Source organism: Hypomesus nipponensis, chromosome 4, assembly GCF_054491055.1.
Source record: "Hypomesus nipponensis isolate SF chromosome 4, ASM5449105v1, whole genome shotgun sequence".
In the NCBI taxonomy this organism is placed as follows: Eukaryota; Metazoa; Chordata; class Actinopteri; order Osmeriformes; family Osmeridae; genus Hypomesus; species Hypomesus nipponensis.
The window spans coordinates 5,164,881-5,182,500 of NC_140364.1; the positions used below are offsets into that span (position 1 = coordinate 5,164,881).

Below are 17,620 nucleotides of genomic sequence, written 5' to 3' on the forward strand. Positions count from 1 at the left end.
AGCGTTGTTCAGGTAAGGAGTGCCCGTCAAGAACATATTTTTTATTATTTGATTATTCAAAAAAAGATTGTAGTTAAACTTTTAAACATTCTCGGAATTAATTTAATTCTAATCGTATTCCATTTGATTCATGAAACCTCGTACATGAATGAAGTGTAATAGTATCACTCATTTTAATGCACGATGTTTCTTTAGAGACTTATTAAAAACTGATGATGTTTTGTTAAAGGTTCAGGCAACCCCAAAGTATATTTCGGGAAAATGTTCAAATGAACGTTTAAATAACACACATACATTATTAAAAAAGTATATATATATATACCGTAGGCTATATAATAACTATCAATGCAACTTTCTTTTCGCAGTGCGATGTTGAAAAATGCTAATAATTCACCTGTCCCCTTCCTCCCACACACACACATCACAAGTGAACGTATGATCACTTGTACCTACTTTTTGTCATTCAAACAAAACAAAACATGAGGGCCTTAGGACTCGTGCACAGAGCGCCGAGGGTTGTAACCCCGGTTGGCAGGAGGGATGAAAGGAAGACAAGGATTTGTAGGTTTGAGGACAAGCGAAACCAAAGATGAAAAGCACGCGGAAAATGGGTGCAACCACCAACACAAAAGACCCCTTGCTGTTAAACAGCACCCCCATCTTCCTTTAAATCAGCCCCCGACCCCCCTTTCTCTTGACGAGGTGCATTGTGGGGAAAGTCGTTGCCATTCGACCTCTGCAGGGCCTGCGCGGACGCAGCTAGAACCCTGAAATTCATTATGCGTTTAAAACCTTTATTTATTTCCGCATAACCTACATACTCTCACCGGGAGGCCAAAGCGGAGGAAAACGACACCTAACATTTTAATACGGAATCCTAAAATAGACGGTTCATACAAAACAACATTTGTCGGGAAGAATACTGTTAAGAAAGTGTACATTCTAATATATTAAGAAAATGTCCGGAGAGAGAAACCGCAGGTCGCTGGCTTTCCGAGGAGGTGGATTAACCGTAACCGGTTCCAGTGGTGTCGGTGGGGGCAACAGTAACAGCTGGGAGGCCCAGGCCTGTCAAGACCGACATTTAAACGGGAACAGGCCAGATCAAGAAGAAGACAGGGATTTGGGGGCAAAAGGACCATCGCAAGGGAGAGTGGAGGGTGGGGGCTCTGCCAGCGATAGCACAGAGCCAGAGGCAGAGGAGGAAGAGGACCCGGAAGGGGGCAGTTGGACAGCCGGGGACGGCGAAGAGGACCGTGACGGCTGGGTGGCAGTAACTGTGGGCGAAGACGAGTCCAGAGAAGGGAGCAGCTGCACAGCCGGGAACGGTCCGAACAGTGAGGACGGTGCTGGTTTGGGAAGCGGTGGCACGGGATCCGAGGACGACAGAGGCGAAGCTGGGAGCGGAGTAGACGGGGAGGAAACGGGTGCCAGGAAATCTTGGGTCGAAATGAGACCTCAAACGCTGCTTCAGAAACACTCGCTTTTCCAGGGTTCGTGGTTACAGGAGTTTCCATGGCTCAAATTTTGTCAGGAGACAGGACTTATGTCCTGTTCTTGGTGTCACAACATTGCCACTAACAACAACGACGAGCTTGTTAAAGGCAGTCGAAACTACAAGCGGACCTTGCTGCTGAGACATCACCTGTCTCCTGAGCACGGGAGAAATGATCCAACCAAGCAGGTAAATTGATAATCCCATGATTCGTTAACGTTCGTTTAAATTAACCCATGCCTTTTTGTTATGAGCAAATAAGAGTGGGCATGAGTGGCAAACATTTTGGTACCCGCTAATATTAAACTAAAGTTGTGTGTGTGGATAGCCTAACTGAGATGGCAACCTGGTTGACAATTGACAGGTTGTTGACAGGCTAATGTCTGTAGTCCTTTTCCTGCTAGCTCGCTGTTTAAGATGTCGTTTTTAGCTCGCTTGTGCTAATTCTGTTACATAGTATGTATTGTAACTAGCTAGCTAGCTAGCTACTTAAACTAGAGCTGGAGAGCTATGTTGATTTATATTGGTGAACTAGCTAGCTAGAGGTATCAATACAGGTGACAGTGTGGGTGAACGCTAGCGAGCGAGTAGCCAGTATATGCTGACGGAACAGTATGTCGAAATTTAACAGTTGGCTAGCTTTAGAGCTACATGTAATTGTAAAATATATATATATATTATGTATATATACAGCTCTCTATATATATGCTAACGTAGCTGGTTAACGAGCTCAGAAGTAGCTAACGTCAGCTGATGGCTAACTATAGTGCTACAGTAGCTAACAGACCATAGCTGTACTGTAGGCTACTAATATGAATGCAAGTCTAGTTAGCAATAGCTCTAGCTATCTTGGCTTTTCCGTCTTTCAGATATATGGGAATGACATTACGGATCGCTTGCTTTAGCCAAGTTTCCCTTTTTCTCAGCATAGCATCAAGGACACATAGACCTACGTTTATCAAGGGTTAGCCATTGTTTGCATAGACCTTGCCAGAGAAGAGACTAACCGTTCAACCAGCGCCTTTGGCTTTGTTGCCACAGCAACTAACCTGATACTAGCTTTAGCTAGAGGTCACACAATGGCAAAGCAGTTCGACCCTAGCAACCTTTGGGGAACCGCACCCCTAGCCAACCCCCTCCTCCCCCCTCCTCCGCCTTCACATGCTATTTGGTTGTTGGCTCTCAGTGGCTGATGACCTCTGCCGCATTTCTTCCTCTGCCCTTTGGGGAGCTAAATTAGAGGCATTGTGCTAGAATGACTCCCCAAAATCCATAGATGGTGTGTCACTTGCAGGGTGGACAGAGGGGAGGTAAATCATTTAGCCTGGAGCCTGACAGCGAGCCTGGCCTGCACATGCACGTCTGAGGTCTGGGAATAGGCTTCAATGAGTTCAAATAGATGTCAGTAATAGAATGTCACGCCATCACCTGACCTTTTCAACTAATATAGATATACATAAGATAAATGGACACAAATGGGGGCAGTTGCGTTATTAAATCATATTCTTTGATTGTACAACCAGACTAAACTCAAATTAAATCCTGTCCAATTAAGTAAAGCATGAATCATCAATACACCTGTTGAGACAAAAGTACACAAAAAAATCTCTAAGATTACCTTGTAAAAGGCTTCAAAATAATGGAATGTTGCTGCTGAGATGTGTTGTTATTGTACATGACCGTTAAATTCTGTGCCAAATACAGAATTCCTTTATGGATAACACTCATCCAACACAATTTTAGAAGGTGCCCCTTCTTTGCAACAGTCAAGACTCATCGATTAAAAACCTTACAGATCCTTTGAGAGTGACACATTCCAACTCCCTCACCCTGGCCGGGATTCAAGCAGTCAGGGAGAATTAAGACCACGGACACTTTGACTCTAATATGTCAGGGAAACCCAAGAGGGCTGAGCCACTGTTGGTTCTGTAGTTGCCCACACACGCACGCGATCACTAATCAGAATGACTTAAAGTGATCCACTAACATGTACACATAACTAATTGGTGGGGAGAATAGTGGGAGGGGATTACTGGATTGGGAGCCTAGTCCGCCCTAGCAACAAGACCAACCCCAACCAACCAGTTAATACTGTTTCAAAGTGCTCCGCCTGTCCTGATGGGCCATCACTGTCAAATGTATCCAAGACTGCTTCTCATCATTGAAAGGTCTATGTTTTCATCCACTCTTTCATCTTTTTATTTTCCCTGTTTTACAACCCACTCGGGTTGCTATTCTGTGTTATTACGTCAAAGTTTTATGCATGCAAATTACCCCCTCCGCCTCCCCCCCTCAAGTGTTGTATACCCCCATATATGGGGCCACAGCGCATGCTGAATAATGAATAATGCCCTAACCTACATTGTAGAGCAGAGCCATAAAGGCGAGTCATTAGCGGCTGTTTCATCTTCACCCGTTCCAGTTGCTAGTCAGGCCCAGCTGCATAGAGCAGCCAGTGTAACCGGACTGAGCAGTGGGGGAGGCCAGAGAGGCTCGGGAACTATGGACCGGGGTCGACGCCAACCCCTCTCCCTGGTGTCCTGGTTCCGCCCTCGAGGTCGGGGGTCGCCTCGCGAGGACGTGGCCTGCTGAGGTTGTTCCCAGTGTTGACAGACGCGTCACCCTCCCTGGGTGTGAGGAGCCAGGTCAGGACGACAGTCCAAGTGTCCTGATGCACGTCGACTCCTCCCGCCAGTAATCGCTTTCTTTTTACCTGGGTGTGTATTGGGGGGCAGGTCATTGTGTGTGTGTGTGTGTGTGTGTGTGTGTGGAGAATGTTTTCCGGCAGCGAGCCGTGCCCCTCTCTTTCTCTCTGCATTGTTAGGAGGCCGGGAGCCACGCAACCCCTCCCACACCTAGGGCCAAGCACACTGCCGTATTGTTCAAGCATCTGGGAGAGCACTCGGGGTTGGAGGGTGTGGGGGGGGGGGGAAGGATGGGGGGGGGGGGGGGTACACTGGATGGTCAGTGAGCTCTAGCCTCAGGCACAGGAGGGGGTGGGAATGGGGGTGGTGGGGGGACTGGGCGTGTAATTAGTAAATGCCCTAGTGTCACTGTTCTTGTTGTGTGGGGAACAATGTTACATCACACACATGATCAGGAGGTTTGTGTGTGTGTGTGTGTGGAGCTAGGGATCAGTTTGGCCCAGGGGTGTGTAGTCTGTTTGTATTTGCGTAGATATCGTTGTAAGATTACTAGAATTCCCCCCCACCGCCCTAAAAGTATCTTCCAGCTCACGGCTTATACCCTCAGTGGCTGCAGCAACCTCAAATCCCTGTCTGTGTCCGTCAACAACACAGCTTTCGTCATCAAGTCAACTGTTGACCTCAAACAAAGCTCCGTTCGACCAAACCCCTCAGAAACCTCTCACCGTCGTGCATCATTCCACAAGTCGCACCCCCGTTTCACCCCTGTATATAAAAAAAGGGCCACGTCAGTAGCTGATACCGGCACCGGGCTGTCTCCATCCGACCCGGGGCTCTGAACGCCGTCCAGAGCATCTGCTCTGCAGCGCTTGGCCTCGCGCACACGTGGCACATCTGGGGAAGGGATGAGGCGAGCTTCGCTAGCACTCCTGGTCGAGCACCAGCGGAACACCAGCAGGCTAGCACTGTACGCGGCCCTGCAGGCTAGCACTGTACGAGGCCCTGCACGGTACGTCTGAACCACAGTACTTGGCATCTCTAAGCCCACATTGTCAGCATTCATCCACATGAGCACAAGTTAGGTTGGATTATATTGCTGGGGTGAATATAAATTAGGTTAACCATTCTAAAATAACAAGCAAATGACTAAACTAAGATCATGCATTAACTAAATAGGAATGTAGCTTCTAACTTGATAGCTTGCTCGTAAGCTAGCAAGCTGATGTGTCCTGCTACTTACTGTAGCTAGGTTCCTCATGCAATTGAGGTTATTCCTGAATACTCCCTATAAATTCCCCACCAACAAACAAAAAAAGTCCAAATTCAATTTTATATAAGGGGGAATGTATTCCCCCCTAATTCCTGAATATCCCCAAATTCCCACAAAGTTACCACCTCCTGAAAATTCCCGGAATTTTGCAGCTCTGTTTTTGAAGTTGTGTTGGTGTAACTCCTTTGTCTCTATTGTCCTATGTGTCCTTTGTTCGCCCAGGAGTCGTCTGTAGCAACTTCCCTCAAACCAGGAAGCAGCCTTGTTCCACCTGTTTGTCAACCTTGTGTAAACCGGGCTGCACCCTGCTACACGACACTCTCCCTCGATTGTATATCAGGCAGGGTGCAAAGGCTCCCCTAATCCAAGGTCCAAACCTCCTCGCTCCCAAGCGGTTGTAAGCAACCATAATCTCTGGGCTACACGTCTCTGGGCACGGTGGTAGAATCAACAAGCCATACAGAGCCCCCTCCAACTTTGGTTGATGGGTAAGACTTCCAGAATGTTCACCTACTCAAAACAAGCGAGTGTGCTGCCTAGGTACGAAGGAGCAGCTTCCGGACTCCAGGCTGTAAAGGAAGCACCGTGCTTTATCCGAGCGAGGCCCTTCCCAGGCTTTTCTGGTTAAGTGGGAGCTCTCCTGAGAGCATCTAAGCTGCTGTGTAAGAAGAGTATGAGTGCATGCTAGCACAAAGCCCCCGCAGTGAACACTAAACACAACTCCAGTCAACAATGAGCCTGGGGGAAGAGGGCTGGGTATTGTGAGGGTAAATGGGGTGACCTGCTTGTGTTCTGTGTGTGTGTGTGTGTGTGTGTGCGTACATGTGTGTATCCTTATCTTCAAAAGCTACTCCCTACCCCCCCCCCCCCCCCCCTCAGTACTTTCGCTCTCTTTCCAGCCTCACTCTCTCTGCCTTTCCATTTTCCTTCTTTGGCTTATTCACTCTACTCTCTGACGGAAAAAAAGAAGAATCAAGGATGCAATCCCCCACTCTGCCTTAATTCCATCTCTGTGTCCATTTCTCCTCTCTCTCTTATTTTCCCGGCTTTACATCCCCTTTCTCGCCCATTACCCTTTCACCCTCTCTCTCCCTTCTGCCATCTCTCTCTCTCTCCCCCCCCCCCCTCTCCCTCTCTTTCTCCCTTCTGCCATCCCTCCCTCCTCCTCAGCCTGGTGTGCCCGGCTGGTCCAGTAAAGAGCCTCACATCTCTTCTGGACAAGGGCTTCAGTGTAGCGGGGTGGGGGCTGGGTGGGGACCTCACAGAGAAATGGATTTAATCTGAATTACTCGAGCTGAAACCCCAGCTGTGTGTGTGTGTGTGTGTGAGAGAGAGAGAGAGAGAGAGAGAGGGGGAGAGAGAGAGAGAGAGTGTATGTGTGTGAGAGAAACAGTGATGGGATGGAAGTGGAAAGGAGGGGGAGATGCAGGGCTCGAGCAATGTGAATTATTCTGGATTAGGACATCTGCTGTGCAATTCTAAAATTAGGCAGAGATGCATGTACGCAGGGCAGTCGGAGGGGAATATTGGGTGGAGGTTTTCTGTGTTAAGCTATAGTGTGTGTGTGTGTGTGTGCGTGTGCGTGCGCGCGATGAGAGATACCTGCATACTGAATGATGTTGAAATGTCATGAGTTTGAATGTGATGTGGGTGTGTACTTGGCATGTGTATGGTGTACACTGTATATGTGTGTGTGTGCATGTGTGTGTGTGTATCCAGTGCACTCCCCCTCCGGTGTGCTCCGTACCAGTCTGGCCAGCTGCCCTGAGTTCGGGAGGAGAAGGAGGGAGGGGAAAGTTTGGGTTTTCTCCCTTCTCAGTGACAGGTAGTGTGTTGGGTTCAGGGGAGGGGAGGGCGGGCGGGCGGGCGGCTTTCAGGGGGATTCGCATCTCCCCCTTCACATGCAGTCGTAGCAACCGTTTCTGGGGGAAGGCCGAGGCGATAGACGCGCAAGCAGCCAGGCACAGGGATTGTTGTGGCAGAGCTGGCACCGGTACGACCGCCGCGACGTGCGCGCGCATTTTTGTGAGTTTTGGAGGTGTCGGTGTTTCCCACCGGTTTCAGCCAGTCAGCAGCCACCCAACACCTCCCCCAGGAAGAAAACCAGTCGGACCAGTCTCACCCCAGGTGCAGTCGTGTCACCGTGCCTACCCCCTAGCCTTTTGTGTGTCACTGTGTCGCCGGTTCTCTGTATTGCTGTGTGTGTCCTCAGGGTTGTTTGTGTGGGACGTGTGCGTGTGGTCGTGTCATCGCTGTGTGCATGAGACCTCACAACTGCTGCTGCGTGCCTGTCAGTGTGCCTTCATGCCCGGAGCTGGTACCAAACCAACTCCCAACGGGTTATTAGTCTGTTGAGAGTATCAAATTAACCCCCCTGTGTGTGTGTGTGTGTGTGTGCGCGTGTGTGTGTGTGTGTGCGTGCGCGTCCCCTCAGGAGACCGAGACGACCGAGTCCCAGGGCGACGGCGGAGACTACCGGAGCAAGCCCAACGAGAACTCCTACTGCTACCAGCTGCTGCAGGAGCTCAACAAGCAGCGCAAGAGCGGCATCCTGTGCGACGTCAACATCGTGGTCAGCGGCCAGGTGTTCCGGGCCCACAAGAACATCCTGGTGGCGGGCAGCCGCTACTTCAAGACCCTCTACTGCCTGACCAAGGGCGAGGGGGCCGAGCGCACCACCAGCACGCACCTGGACGTGGCGGCCGTGCAGGGCTTCTCCGTCCTCCTGGACTTCCTGTACTCGGGCAACCTGCTGCTGACCAGCCAGAACGCCATCGAGGTCATGTCCGTGGCCAGCTACCTGCAGATGACGGAGGTGGTGCAGTCGTGCCGGGCGTTCATCAAGGACGCCCTGAACATCAGCATCAAGCAGGAGGCCCCCGACTCGGTGGTGGTGGACTACAACAAGAGGAGGACGGTGGCCAAGGACGGCCAGCGGGGCGCGGCGTCGGAGCGGAAGCCCAGCAACTTCTGGGCCACCAGCATCCTGTCCAAGCTGTCCATCAAAGCCAGCGGGAGTGGCGACCACCAGGGGAGGGGGGGTGAGGAGGAGGAGGAAGAGGGGAGCGGCGTGAAGGAGGAGCCCAGCGACGTGGAGGTGTCGGCGGGCATGGGCGAGGCCTGCGCCCTGGGGAGCTCCGGCTGGGGTTGCGGCGCGGGGAACTCGTCGTCGGCGGAGGAAAACGACCACGGGCTCCAGGGGCCGGGGCCGGTGTTCGTCTGGAACGAGCCGGCTCCCGGCGCGGCGGCTGGCGGAGGCGTGAAGAGGGCGGCGGCGGCGGCGCGCTCGGAGCCCGGGAGCGGGCGGCGGAAAAAGCAGATCACGCGGCGGTTCGTGTACAACATCCCCCCGGAGCCGGAGGAAGGGTTCGACGAAGGCATGTTCATCCAGCCGTCGGCCTCCTACCCTAGAGAGGACTTCTCCTACCTGTCTGAGAACGCAGGTACACAGTCAACCCAGCCCTGTCCTGTACCAGAGAACTGGCAAATCTATTAGTCATCACTTTATTATATTTTGTATTATTTGTTATCATTTTTTTTGTTAGAGATAGTGAGAGTGACAGGAAAGGTAGGAGAGAGAGGGGAACACATGCAGGAAATGTCCCGGGCCAGAACTTGTCCATTAAACTCAGATGTGGAGGTTTGCATGTTAGCATGTTCTGTGTAGAGGCTAACTAACTACTCAGCTAGCTAGCCAGCTGGCGCAACTAGCGACCCCAGTTAATTGGAGCTAACTTTCAGAGCTTTAGCATTAGCATTGTTGCTACCCCCAATAAGCATTGTATGGAATGATGATATCAGTGGCGCAAGATAGGGGGCGGAGAGGTGTGTGGTGGGGGTGGAGGAAGTGTGTGTGTGTGTGTGTGTAGCAGCCTAATACGGGATAATGAAGGAAAGTAAAGTGGAAACATTCCTTCCTCCGGCTTCTTAAATGCTCCTCGAATGCGCTTAGCTCGACTTCCCCCAGGCACTTTAATAACTGGGGGGGGGGGGGGGGGTGCTTCTAGGGTGGGCACAACTCTAGAGACCTGTGTGTGTGTGAGAGACTCAGGACCTCGGCAGGAATTGCATATGCTTGTGCATTTCCTTTATGGGTTAACTGGAGCTTCTACTTTAGCTTGATTCCTCTCTGTGTGTGTGACGGTGTGTGAGAAGGGACTACAGGTCGTCTGAGCAGTCCAGCCGGGTCTCTCTGGGGAGACTCTCGGCCTGCTTTCTGCACGGTAGATCAGCCAGATAGGCGGACTCGCCCCCCCCCCCCCCCCCCGTAAATTCTTGGTTCTTCTCCAAACACGGCCAGTGGATTGTTTTAAAGGGGTGGGCTGTCTTCTCCAAACACGCTGGCGCACACCACACTATCGCCCCCCTCCCAGCCCCTCAGAGGTGCAAAGCCGTCAAAGGGGAGGGGCTGCCCTCCCTCCCTAATCCCCCCTAATGCACTGGGGCTGTCCTCGCCATTCCAAATATTGACCCAGAGAGAATGGCCCAGGCCCCAGGTACTTCCAGTGGGCTCTGGGGTCCGAGGCCAGCTGCCTCATAAAGGCTGGCCCCCAGTGTAAGATGAGCCCTGCTCTCTCATTCTCCTATTAGGCCCTAAAGCCCAAGGGGGAAGCATGCATGAATACAGCAGGCTTAGGCCCGGGAAAAGCTTTTACATACAGTAGTAGGCTTGTGTGTGTGTGTGTGTGGGTGGGTGTGTCGAGTGTTGGTGAAAGGGAGAGAGACGCATTGTCTTGTTGTCAGCTCGACGTTTGCGTTGGAGACGAGGAGATGAGGTGTGGTGGGGGGGGTCACCCTTTGTTGACCTAAGGTGGTGTTAGTATGTACCTACCTCTGCGCCGGCCCTTCTCCCACCATGCCCCCCACCCCCACCATCCTCCGCCTCAGCCCCTCCTTATCGTATCTCTTTTTTGTCTCCTCCCCTCCCCTCCCCCCCTTCCCTCTCCACCACCAGAGCTGGCCAATCAGAATACAATCCAGTACAGCCTCATTCGAGACTCCCAGCAAGGAGAGTCATGGGAGAATGGTAAGAGTTTTTTTTTTTTTTTTTTCGCGCGCGGCTTGCACAGTCCTCTCTTCATCCTCCTCCCCTTGTTTACCTTCCTCTCCTTGTCCCCTGGTCTGACCTCATCCTGGCTCCTTCTCTAGTGCCAGAGTTCACCACAGCTAGTGGATTATTACGTTGTGGGGCATGTTGTTCTGACTGTAGTTGACTCTCTGTAGACATGATACCAACCAGAGATTTCAGTCTGATTTCAGATCAATATCTGTGATTAAGTACCACAAGGTGGCGTACGCACGCACACCACACACACACACACACACACACACACACACACACACACACACACACACACACTCCACGGGAAAAAAAGCCACAGCATACACAGGTGATCTGCTTCTTCTCACCCCCCTTACTCCTTTACCAACCCCCTTAGCAACCTGCCTGACAACATGTTTGTTGTGGGCTACTCGACTCAAACAAAGGACCGGCTCTGTAAAAGACTCACTGCTCTCCTTGGTCACTAGCAAATCAATAAGAAGCTTGTAACAAGATCAGCTGTCTTTGAGACCAAGACAGGCTTTATTGAGCTTGCTATAATGGACTATAACGTCCCCAGTTGTCAATGATTATCAAATGTATATAAAATATTAGACATCAGCAATATCCATGATATATTTGGAGCACACACAATTTAGCCGTCTGTTTTGTGCCATGCAGACTTTGCAATAGAAAATTGTCATTTTTTTTCTAGTTCTTGTAAACATCCAACCCAAAGACGAACTCTGGGGTAGAAAATTACATTAGACTTATTGAGTTAGGATCTCCTGGCAGTGTTGCCATGGAGATTGACACCAGTTTCTAGGGCTTAATAAGGGTAACTCCGGGTGTGTTTTCCCCCTCATAAAGCACTGAGACCCCCCCCCCCCCCCCCCAACCACACACACTCACACACACCCACACACACCCACACTCACACACACCCACACTCACACACACCGGCAGTACGGTACCCACTCTTCATCTCCACCTGATAAACCAAAACAGCTTCTCAGAAATGACACAAGGCCATTACAGTAGAACAGAACCCTTCCTGGTAGTTATGATGTAGTGCATTTCTAAAGAGGAAGAAGATTCTTTTTTTTCTTTTTTTTTTTTTTTAAGGAAAATGTCATTTGAGTCAGAATTGTGCATAACTTAATTCCCCAGAACAGATACTTTTGCAATCAAAAATGGTTCCCCCCTGTACTTTTTTCACAACTCGGCTGTGCACTAACGTATAAACGCCTCTCTCTCTGTCTCTCTGTCTCTCTCTGTCTCTCTGTCTCTGTCTCGGTCTCTCTCCCTCCCCCAGGTGAATCGTCCGACCTAGCCCTGAACAAGCTCAAGTGTCCCCACTGTAGCTACATAGCCAAGCACCGGCGCACGCTGAAGAGGCACCTGATCATCCACTCAGGCGTGCGCTCATTCAGCTGCGACATCTGCGGGAAGCTGTTCACCCGCAGGGAGCACGTCAAGAGACATTCCCTGGTGAGGCCGTCACAGGACACACACACACACACACAGACGGATAAGCACACCCAAGTGTGCACCGAGGCCTCTACCTCATAGCACACACCCCGCGCTGTACAGAAGTGAAGAGCACTTTCATGTGTTATTCAGATGTTGTATTGATGTGATTTTTGTCCAGCATATTGAAATGCGTGTGCGTGCCGTCACCTCGGCCAAAGCTAGCCTATTTTATATATATTCCTCCTTCCAGGTGTTTTCCGTCAAAGCACATATGGTCAACATTCACTTCCGATCGTTCCCTCGCAGAGCCCCCCCCCCCCCCCCCCAAGCCAAATCGCCAGTTCTCATCAGAAACTCTCGACTCACGCGAGCTTCTGTCCCCCTCTCTCTCCTTCTCCCCCCTCTCTCTTCCTCTCTACCTCCATCTTCTGTCCCCCTCTCTCTCCTTCTCCCCCCTCTCTCTTCCTCTCTACCTCCATCTTCTGTCCCCCCCCCCCCCCCACTCCCTCCAGGTGCACAAGAAGGACAAGAAGTACAAATGCATGGTGTGTAAGAAGATCTTCATGCTGGCCGCCAGCGTGGGCATCCGGCACGGCTCGCGGCGCTACGGCGTGTGTGTGGACTGTGCCGACTCACACCAGGCCACGCAGGAGGGCATGGAGGGCATGGACTTCCCCCGCGACGACGACTTTGAGGGGGAGGGAGAGGGAGACGAGGACCTGGCGGAGGAGGGGGAGGAGCCCGCCGACAACGACCAATCAAACTGGGAGGGCGACACGGGCGCCGCCCTCGACGAGGACTAGCCCCGCCCGGTAGAAGTAAATCGACGACAAAGATAAATTGTTTGCTTTTAGAAATCTCGAAAGAAGACGAAAAAATCAATAAATAAAAAAAACGACTAAAAACAGCTGGTAAACAATCAACAACTCCAAAGTGCTATCAAACCTTGAGGTTACTTACACACCAGAGTGTGTGGCAAAGAGAAAAGGCTTTGGTAGAGAGGGACTCCAAGATGTACAGATATTAATATGATTAAAAGGTGTCAGACTCTGGGCTTAAGCACCCATTAGAGAAAGATTAAGATGAAATCAGGTTCTTTCGGTGATGTATTTGTATTTCTTTTTTTCGGGGGAGGGTTAGTGTACAGCGTTAAGTTACAATAGGCCAATCATCTTAAAAGAAATGTTAATTATTTAATTTATGAAGAGAAGTTAATATGGTCTTATTAAATGATCATTCTTTCTGTCGTCTGTGTGCTAGCAGAGGTTCAGTCTTAGTTTCTGGCTGTGCTTTCTGTCAAATCTGAAAGTATATTGCTAGTTGCGCGTTTTAGTAGTGCGCTCAAAGAAAAAGCGTTTTATGCCGACAGGAAGATTTTATTTGCTCTATAGTTGGATATGTCTAGATGCCCGAAATAATATTTTTCTTTTTCTATTTTCTTTTCCCTGCACAAATCTTGGAACCAAAAAATCTGTTTTGTGACTCTAATGTAACACAGCCATATTTATAATTTAATTTAAGAGGGCTGTGCTATTGTGCCAAGCAGAACGCACACCAAGATTTAGCAGGAAACAAAAAAACTACTGAAAAATGCTAAAGAAAGAGATGATTCTAAGCGGGGGGGAAAATACGTTTATAAAAAAATATATAAATTGAAAGTATAAGGGGAAATGTTATTGCTAGCTTTATAAGAATCACAGCATCACCGTAACACTTTATAAAGCATTTTGACTTTCACTTAAAGCTTGAATTTTGCCAAATGACGGAAACGTTTGGTGCTGTAATGCTTGTCGCGAAATACTGGACCTAAAGGCTGTATATGATGTTTATAATCATAAAGCTTAAACTGACTCAGTTATATATTAATCAGCTCTATAGAACACTGTTGTGCTATGGCGACTATCAGGTATGCTTTGCCATTTTTTTTTTACAAAACTTTAATTGTATTTAATGCACACACACACACTCACATACCATTTTATAGATACTACCGGCAGTACTTGTTAATGACATAAGGACCTAGGTGGAGATGGATACCTATATACATATGTTTATATGAGGTACTGAGTATATACTTGTGAATCACTTGAACGTTGGGTGTGAGGTGTTTGATGAGTTGAGGAGACTAGATCATGTGATGTATGAAGTCTGAACGAGAAACTCCATTTGGATGCGTAAGAGTTTAAACAATTTACAATCAGTTTAATTTAATTTGTTAAATAGTCTTCGTTTTTTTTCGTCTGCCAGGTAGGCAGCACTTTGTTGGATATGAAGTGTGGCTCCATGGCGACCATAGACATGCACTTACTACTTTCTTTTGTGTGCTGGTTTTCTTGCTTCCCCAAAAGCGAGTCTGAATGGAACTGAGGTGAAAACTGTTGTGATAATCTTCCATGCGCAACCTTTTTATTAGCCATTTTGTTTTTGTTATTTAATATTATATTGACTCCAAAATGCAATCAAGACTGTTAATTTCTATTTGTCCAACCAAAATTGATGTTTAATTATTGTTGAAATGATGTATGAAAAAGCCAGGTAAACTATATAGTGTAGAGTTCCTCGCTTATGTCTGTATTTGTCCGATTTTAAATGTTTTTATGCTACAAAATCATTCACTTTACCCTAGATGCATATATATATAAATATATATGTTTTTATTTGTCCTGTATGAGAGATGTTTTCTTTTTCCTTTTTGGGGTTTTCATTAAGCACATATTTTATTAAGAAATATGGATTGTTTGCGGGTTAAAACCTAGGAACAGCAGTATCTGTTCATATGCAGTGGATATATTGAAGTGCTAATGACTCAGATGTTTAACTCCCTTTACTCAATGAAAAATGTATTTTAAAAAGACATAAAATATCCTCAACATGTTCCTATTATTTACCTTCAAATCACTGTGGGAGGGATTATATATATATATACATATGAGAATACATGAGAATATATATATATATATGAATTTTAAAAAAAAGATATAATTTAACAGTTGATTTACTCAATGGAACACAGCTCGTTAGCTTATTGTAAACCTCGACCAGGTTCTGTGTGACCTCATAACCTTCCACTATCCGTTCACGTGCTCGTCCAACAAACCATCCTGTATGTTGTTTTGATACTATACCATCCTACTGATTTTACTGTTTCTAACAGACAAAACTCAAGGTGACGTGTTTAGATTTCATGCTGTTATTGTTATACTCTTGTGGACAACAAAAAAAAACTCATCAAAACACTACAGATGAAAACAGAGGGTTTTATTTCCGGCTGTATTTTTTTACGCTGTTGAAAAGGTGTATTTTTCAATTCTCTTGACAGTGATGCAAACACTGGGCCTTACTCTGGCCCGCTCCGAACAGAAACAAGTCAGGTTCCTCTTTTTACGTTTTTATCAAGGTTTTCAAGATGAATACATTCTCCTTTTTCTGTTTCAATTGTACTACTGTTCCTTCTATATAATACATTTTACGAATAAAACTTTGATATTGCTTTACAAATCTTCTCTTTCTCATTAATTTCCATTTAGTTCCCTCTGGCTTGAGTCATTTAGTGGCCCGCCCAACTCATATTTTTGGGCTCCAATCCTTAACGATACATTGGATGAAATAGTGTATGTAGTGTATACGTAGTATTTCCTTAAATCAACACAGAGCAATGCTATCTTGAAACATGTCATGAGAAACTAAGTGTTGGCTTCATGCATTTCAGTGGTCGACTTCCAGACTCTCTCACTAAAGACCCTGTGCTGCCATCTTGTGTCAAGACTGAATAATGTGGAGTTCAGTTATTGCTGACACCAGGGGGCAGTATAACATATTTAATCCGATCAGGTCAACATATAGCGCAGAACCACTGCTGTGGGACAACGGCTGTAGAAAGTTGTTTAGACCACAAATGGATATTTAAATTAATTTCCAATTAAGCGTTTCCTTTTCAAAGTCCATGTGTCACATGGCATTCTAAAGGTCCTATATCCCTCAATGCCTCTGAACGATCTACCCTGCAATACATACTGTAGGGTTTTTAACAGGATGTTTGAGTAAGCAATGAAACAAGTCTGATAGTTGGTCTCTACTGTGGTATATGTTTATCCATTTCTGTTTGTGAGTGTGTGTGTGTGTGTGTGTGTGTGTGTATCCTTCCTATCCGTGTGTGTGCACAGCGCTTGAGTGTTTGTACACACACCAACACACCCATCAAACATGGCTCAGGGCAGTCACACACTGGCCCATTCTTCAATATGTCTATGAGAATAGATCTGGTGTGTGTGTTTGTGTGTGTGTGTGTGTGTGGGGGGGGGGAGGTGAAAGGGAGGGGGGCCTCCATTCAAGGCTCTTTGTGTGGGTGTCTGTCAGCAGTGTTGTCTGAGGGCAGGAACCATTGTACCCAACCACTGCTCCTTATTGACACAAGACCTTCTCTCTGCGTCTTCCCAGGCCCAGGCCCCCGCAAACGCCTGAAACTGGATCCTTCCGAGCACAGGAAAGTTTGTTTTCCCTAACCCCCAACCCCCCTTAGACTCCCTCACCTCCCCCCCCCCCCATACCCTTCCACCCTGCAACTATTGTCTGGCCCTGTGGAGTTTGAGTCTAAACGGCGGCGTTGACACTGTGTGTGTGTGTGTGTGTGTGTTATGGAGGGGGTACGCAGGTAATCATGCAGTCCCAGCTGCAGCAGCTGGGCATGAGCCTGTGTGCTCCACTAAGGCCCGACACCATCCGTTGTCACTCTTCTGAAGGGGTGTGTATAAGGACGTGTGGGTGCGGGCGGGGGGCGGGGGGGGGGGGAGGGCGGGGGTGTGGGTCGTTTCCTCTTTGGAACAGATCGCTCCTGTGCTCATCACTTTGCTCTTTAGCAGAACAGGTTGTGCAGGTCACGCCACGGTCCTTCCAGGAACAGACACCGGGTGTGGGACAACTGGCATCAATAGCCCTCCTCTTGGGGACAGGCCGAGCTCAGCGGCAAAGCATCCGACTGCAGAGTCCTGAGGTTACGTGTGAGAGTCACTTTGGATAGAAGTGTCCGCTACAAAGGGACATTTCCCACAAAACACACAAGCTCTCGATGTACAACATGAACAAATACTAAAGTATCTATTGTGTCCAAAATGTAATGACTCCTAAATAAATGCGTTACATACAGCAACACTGAGCCCAAGATAAATGTCCCAATGGACACAAAGTATATCGTATCCTATCCTAACCTTTCATAGCTCACCTGCACTGTTCACTAAGGCTTGCTGAATGGACAATGGTCTCTCATTGGTCTCCTACATTATACAAATGTACATTATACATTTGGTACATCAACTGTTGTAAATTCAAAGACACAACAAGGAAAACACTGCTTACTTGCTGCAAGATGTTGATCTGTATCTTCAGTCTGCTTCTCTTGGTTCTAGTGGGGTTTTAGATAAAGCAACAAGCCTTAGACCCGAAGAAAAAAAACACACTACTTGACCATCACTGTCAACGAACATTTTTCTCAACACACACACTTCCTTGTCCCTACCCATCAGGGCCACAACATTTACAGCAAACCAACCACCCATGTGTGTTTGTGTTGGTTGCATGCATTTCTTGTTTTTGTCATTTGTTGCCATGCTTTCACAGTACTTGACTGTGTGTGTGTGTGTGTTGGTGGAACAGTAATGTGAGCTTTGGTTAGTATGTATTTGTGTTTGTGTGTGCGTCTC

General features: G+C 48.1%; 1 protein-coding gene across 2 annotated transcripts; it reads left to right on the forward strand.

Annotated features, from left to right (window-relative positions):
• Positions 1 to 701: 701 nt before the first annotated feature.
• zbtb10 (zinc finger and BTB domain containing 10) lies at positions 702 to 15,422 on the forward strand. Of its 2 annotated transcripts, XM_084696318.1 has the most exons (5): positions 702 to 1,684; positions 7,845 to 8,853; positions 10,365 to 10,436; positions 11,767 to 11,942; positions 12,437 to 15,422. In XM_084696318.1, exons 1-5 carry the CDS (start codon positions 959 to 961, stop codon positions 12,725 to 12,727), a joined length of 2,274 nt encoding a protein of 757 aa, XP_084552444.1. In that variant the 5' UTR covers positions 702 to 958; the 3' UTR covers positions 12,728 to 15,422. The 2 variants fall into 2 exon arrangements, with proteins under 2 accessions (XP_084552444.1, XP_084552445.1); XM_084696319.1 differs by lacking the exon at positions 10,365 to 10,436.
• The last annotated feature ends 2,198 nt before the right edge of the window (positions 15,423 to 17,620 follow it).